Source organism: Pocillopora verrucosa, chromosome 7, assembly GCF_036669915.1.
Source record: "Pocillopora verrucosa isolate sample1 chromosome 7, ASM3666991v2, whole genome shotgun sequence".
NCBI classification, from domain to species: Eukaryota; Metazoa; Cnidaria; class Anthozoa; order Scleractinia; family Pocilloporidae; genus Pocillopora; species Pocillopora verrucosa.
Window position 1 is genome coordinate 1,818,422 of NC_089318.1, and position 5,759 is coordinate 1,824,180.

The 5,759-nt window shown below is 37.6% G+C and overlaps 1 protein-coding gene across 1 annotated transcript; it reads left to right on the forward strand.

Annotated features, from left to right (window-relative positions):
* Window positions 1-459: 459 nt before the first annotated feature.
* Window positions 460-2,213, forward strand: LOC131782191 (uncharacterized skeletal organic matrix protein 5-like). The gene is made up of 4 exons (XM_059098906.2): window positions 460-516; window positions 786-822; window positions 1,315-1,444; window positions 1,728-2,213. Exons 3-4 carry the CDS (start codon window positions 1,337-1,339, stop codon window positions 2,211-2,213), a joined length of 594 nt encoding a protein of 197 aa, XP_058954889.2. The 5' UTR covers window positions 460-516; window positions 786-822; window positions 1,315-1,336.
* Window positions 2,214-5,759: the final 3,546 nt, after the last annotated feature.

The window sequence follows — 5,759 nt, forward strand, 5'->3', positions numbered from 1 at the left end:
TGGTGGTGCACCAGGTGAGAGCTCTGTAAAATAGAGGTCTTTACTTCCATAACAATCCTTTTAAAGCGGTTTTTAGATCTCTCTTTAGAGATCATGGACGGATCTAAAAATATTTAGCAGTATGTGGTGCATTTAAATCACATGGACAATCCTTAGGGGTTCTTTCCTTATCCCCACCAAAGCAGTTTATGGCCCAAAAAGAGAAAGCATACGTGTAACCTCATTTGCTCGAGAGAAAAGTACTGTACTAGGCTCTCGTTCCTTAAACTTGCATTCGTGCGAATAATCGCTGATTGCCGTGCCTCTTCATTTCTGCTCGTATTCATTGACTGACATAAGCCGCTCTGGAGCAGAAAATAATGATTACTTCGAATTACTGCAGCATTATATCTCGTCTACAGACACCATGCTCAAGCTTTCCTTGTCAAAACAATGGAACTTGCGTTTCAGATTATTCTGAAGACCAATTCCATTGTGATTGTCATCCTGGAGACTTTGGGAATCTTTGTCAAACAAGTAAGAAAGCAGTGTAAACATTTCTACTTTTCACTTCTTTATTTGTAAATGGGGTAGAAAACATCTAGAGCTGTTTTATTGTTTGAGTTATGTATCCAGTCATGTGGATGGTGGAGTGATCTGATTAAGACAGGCGCATTTAAGAGATTAACTTTTAACTACGTCCCCTTGTTCAAGCCTGTAGGCTTGGTCATTAGCTTGTATTTCTACAAAATTTTTTTAATCTTTTATTTTTATCGTTTAGTGCTTATGTCTTTTTTCTCTTTCAGCGCTAACGTCATGCAAGGAAGCGTACAATTTGAACAGGTGAGTTGTGCCGACGTCTGGTGTCTGGCTTATCGGTACCTTGGTCTGAAAAAAAGACAGAACCAATTTAAACCAGTAAAACCATACTAAGTAGCTAAATATGGTAAGCAAAGAATGTTTACTTGGAACAAAAATCTGAATACTCCATTGAGGATGAGAATCATTTGTCCTGGGATCAGGAATTTTTCAAGAATCAGAGGATGTCTTCCTACAGAAGACATTTTTCTGACACATGCATAAAACTCACCATCACCAAACCAAAGAAAATAAACTTCTCCATAGCTCCTTGAACCTTTTCAACTAAACAGGGAAAAGGAGGGTTTGAAAACACGATTGTTTTTTCCGAAATTATCCCCACCAGTGCACGCACCAGCATTACTCTCCACAATGAGATCTCGTAGTTGGTAAAAGGGAAAGGAATATTTCAGAGTCTAAAACTGAGTCTTTGAAAGCAATAAAACATAAATTTCTCAAATTGTATGATTATCATAGGTCAAATACCATTAGCCAGCTGATGAAGCTTAAAATTGATGGACGGCCCGCATCAGTTTATTGTCACATGGGAAATTTTGGATGCGGAGACGGTGGATGGACAACAGTCATGAAAATCGATGGCGATAAGGTGTAGGATCATTCATTATTTGATTGTGTATTTTTATCGTCCGAAAGAGCAAGAAAATCTTGAAAAAGACTGTTGCCAGTGGATGAAAAGCTTTATTCTTTCTTTAGTTCTTACGTAATCTTTTCACCTAATCTTTCTCAGTAGAGTGTGAAAATGTACAAAAACTAGGGAACATAATAATCAGACACAGAGAAGTGATGCCTTCAGCAGCTTGTAAAAATCCATATAATGCCTACTACAAACGACATTAAATAATTTACTCTCATATCTGTTTCTTTGGTAGAATACCTTCAGATATAGCTCGGGATACTGGAGTGATCGAAATGAATACAAACCAAGAGGAGGGGAGACTGGGTTTGATTCACAAGAAACAAAGCTACGCACTTATTGGAGCACACCTTTCAGAAAGATATGCCTCGGTATGAAGATCAACCAGCAAACCCATTTCATTGTCCTTAACCAGCAAGCAGACTCGTTGTACTCTCTAATCGCCGACGGACAGCTTCGCACCACCACGTTAGGTCGTAACAAGTGGGCGTCGCTGATCGGTTCAGGAGTCTCCTTACAAAACTTATGTCAAAGAGAAGGCTTTAATGTGGTCAGCGATCTTGCTCATTATAGAAAAGCTAGAATCGGTATACTTGGTAACAATGAAGACCGCTGTGATACATGTGATACCAGAATTGGGTTTGGTACAGCTGGACAAATAGACGGTGTTTTTTGTGGGAACAACGACAGAAAGGCTATGGGATATATCCTGGTTCAGTGATATTAAACTCTTTGACAACTTTAGCCTTTAACTTCCTTCACATATTTAGTGAAACTAAAAATGTATAAATATTTTCGTTTGACTGCATTATTATCACTTTTATGGTGCTCAGTACTCTTAAGCCGTGATGAGGCATTTGCATGAATACAGGTCCTATTCCTCAAAACAGACCAAACGCTAACGCCTGCAGTTGATTTTGGGTAGACTGTCTCTAGGAAACAAAACCTACATAGCCATCGGATTTCGTATTATCACAATAACTGAAACCGAAAATATGACTAAAAATATAGCAAAATAACTAGCTTCCCAATTAATTATTATGATGGATTGGTTTCATCCATCAAATTAGAGTAACTTCCAGCCGCAAGTAACTTTCGTGATTTCCCTAATGACCCATGTCAAGAAGTGTAGTTGTCCACGTAAATCTTCACCAGTAATTTTTCTTCAGTTGAGTCAAAGAATGATTAATAAATCTGTTCTAAATAAATACTTCCAATGGAGCATTGATTGGTTTCAAATTGCAGATTGATTTTTTGCACAAAGCTCTCTCTGATTGCAATTACGGGAACAGGTGTTCTATACAGTTGGAGGCCAATATTTTTTCATCCAAAAATATAAGATGTAAATTGTTTAAATTTTGTTAATGTTTTATAAAAATCTGCTAAACTGTTCGGTAATGAACCGTAAGCGCTATTTTACCGCGAACAATGGGCGCTTTCTATTTCTCTCTCTTCTTCATGTTTTTCCTCTCGAGTATCAAAGGCAAGCTTCAATTTGACGGCAGTAGTGGTCTGAAGCGTGTGACGAGTGTAAACGGATCTACAACTAAAATATCATTCGGCAACTTTTTCGTTGAGAAGTTTCATTGTCTTCAAGTATCAGTTGCCTCTTCGATTTTTGTTAGCAACTACAGAGAGTGCACTCTGAACTGTGTCAACAGTCCACCATGTTTGTCGTTCAACACCGGCTCGGCTGTTACTTTAGACGGAAAACTACGATGTGAGTTGTTAAACGAGGATAAATACTCTGCAAATCCAGGCCAGCTGGTCAGATCACAAGAATTTCATCATTACAGCATCAAGGTATTCAAAAGGGAATTTTAAATTCCAAACACTTGCTTCCTTCAATCAAAATAGTTGTTTATTTTTTTCAACCTTCTTCTAGTCTCCTTTAGTTTAATTTTTATGTTACCCACCAAGTTGACCTAAGGGGTATAAAAAAATACCTTTATCTTTGTTAATTTTCTTTTTTGTTGTGGAACATAAACAGAACAAAAATTTGACTTAATGATTACGTAATCAGGAAATGCAGGAATAATTGCAGAGTGATCGAAGTTTTATTTTGTCTATAGACACCATGTTCAAGCTTTCCGTGTCAAAACAGTGGAACTTGCGTTCCCGATTACAGTCAGAACGACTTTTACTGTGATTGTGTTCCTGAATACAAAGGAAAATTATGTCACACAGCCGGTACGTGAACTGTGCATCTTCAAAGTATGAATATCTAATTTTGAAAATTGTTAAAAAAATCTATGAAGTTTCATGGGGAATTTCTCTTATTGAAGCGGAGTTACATGTGATTTATGGCGCTGAGTGATTTGTTTGAAAGCTGGAATTGAATTGTACATGATTCTCTTCTATATCTAATACAGAGTGAAAATTTTCTTTAGCTAGCGCCTTTGTTAGGCGTAAACTAACCGAAAAATTAAGGAACTTTGTCACCTGAAGACGTTTTCAAGCCGACATTAATTAATGACTGAAATTCGAATTATGTCGACTGAAGATAAAAAAGATAAAATTTGCATTTTAAGAACGTGTGTTCCAGTAATTAATTTCTATCGCAAATCTGCCCGAAAAGGTGGTTACTGATTAGGAATTAAGGTCGCCGATCTGACGATTTTTCACGCTCTTCAATTTTGAAATTTAACAACTAACAACTAGTATTGTGCAATTTGTTAATTAAGCATTATGCAGACTTTTGAAAGGGTTCCGTGGGTGATCGCTTCATTAAGTTCTCACGGTAATTAGGGCTTCTCGGATGGCCTGAAGAAGGCTCCAAGTTTATTACATTCTTACAACGAGACTATGTAAGCAATCTACAACCCCGCCAATAGTTCTTCGAGGATATTTTGCGATGCTTTTATTTTTCCTTTCAGTTTTTTCTTCATGCAAAGACGTGTACGATGTTTACGGGTGAGTAAAACTGGTATTTTCCCGAGTTAGGAACTCTGAGTGAGCACTCTCCTTCCTGGTCGCAAGCTTTCTCGCCAACTTTTTTTTCCTTTTTGGCAGATTTTTCAAAAACTCCTTGATCCACCCTAAGATAAATCTGCAATAATTAATGCAAAATAAACTCTGCAATAATTTACAAAGTTCAATCAAATGACAAAAGTCTACGTTCGAATCAAATTACAATTTGTATTCAAAGTGTTTTGATTCGCTTGAAATATTCATTTATTTAACACCTCATTTGAAGTTCCTTCTATACGACTTAACCAATTGAAAAAATTTGGCAATGTTCAGCTCAGGTCCTTTCACGTTAATTTTTTCTCCTGCTAAAGAATTCAAAGTCTCAAAATTTAGTTCCCAGCAGAGATTTCCGTCATCTCGAAACGCAACAATATGTTCTCGAAAAAAGAAACACAAAACGGCAATTTGCGACACAAAACTCCCACAAAATTTGCATGGTACACAATATGTGTATGCTTTTCCACCAAGAAGAAGGGGAAAACCTGTACCGAAAAAATAAGGAGGCAAATAATGTATGAAGCCTAAAAATAAACTTTATGATCATGTCTCACGTTTCTTGATTCTTAAGGTCAAATGCAACCAGTAATCAGTACACTCTAATTATCAACGGGAAGCCCACTACGGTTTACTGTCTCATCGATGATCCAAACAGTTGTGGAGGTGGCGGTTGGACGACAGTCATGAAGATTATAGGCGCCACGGTACAGCAAAACTGATTATGTCAATCTGAATATCTAACAGTTATCGGATTCGGTTTGCGCACGATAGCGATAGTTATCAAGGCCGAAGCTGGTGTCATCTGCCGAAGCAGAAGGTTCACACTATCAGGAGACCTCTTGATTTTTATTTTTTCGTTCAAAGTACCAAACCTGTCAGTTGTGGTTGATGTCAATCGATTTACCATTCTCTACTAGAATAACAAAACTAATACGTTAAATCATGTGAAACAACGGTTTAATATCCATCAAATCCTAGGCTTTAAACTGGAGAACAAAGCTGTAAAAATTTATACCACTTTTGAATGTCTCTTTTTGATTTCTTTTCATCTCGTAGAACACCTTTTCTTTCTACTCGGCCTACTGGACCGATAAAAGTGAATACAACCCGCGTGGGGGTGAGAGTGGATTAGACTCTATTGAAACCAAGTTACAGACTTATTGGGCAACACCTTTCAGCAAGATTTGTCTTGGTATGCAGATCAACGGATATAACAGATTTCTGGTCATCGATAGACAGGCTGACTCTTTGTACTCACTCATCGCTGACGGAGAATTCCGCTCCACCTCTGTAGGTCGTG

What these genes read in the sequence shown, in the direction of transcription:
- LOC131782191 (XM_059098906.2), top strand. Translation starts at nt 1,337, where the DNA reads ATGAAGCTTAAAATTGATGGACGGCCCGCATCAGTTTATTGTCACATG. An exon ending in TGAAAATCGATGGCGATAAG is followed by an intron (nt 1,445 to 1,727) that starts GTGTAGGATCAT and finishes TTTCTTTGGTAG; the next exon opens with AATACCTTCAGATATAGCTC.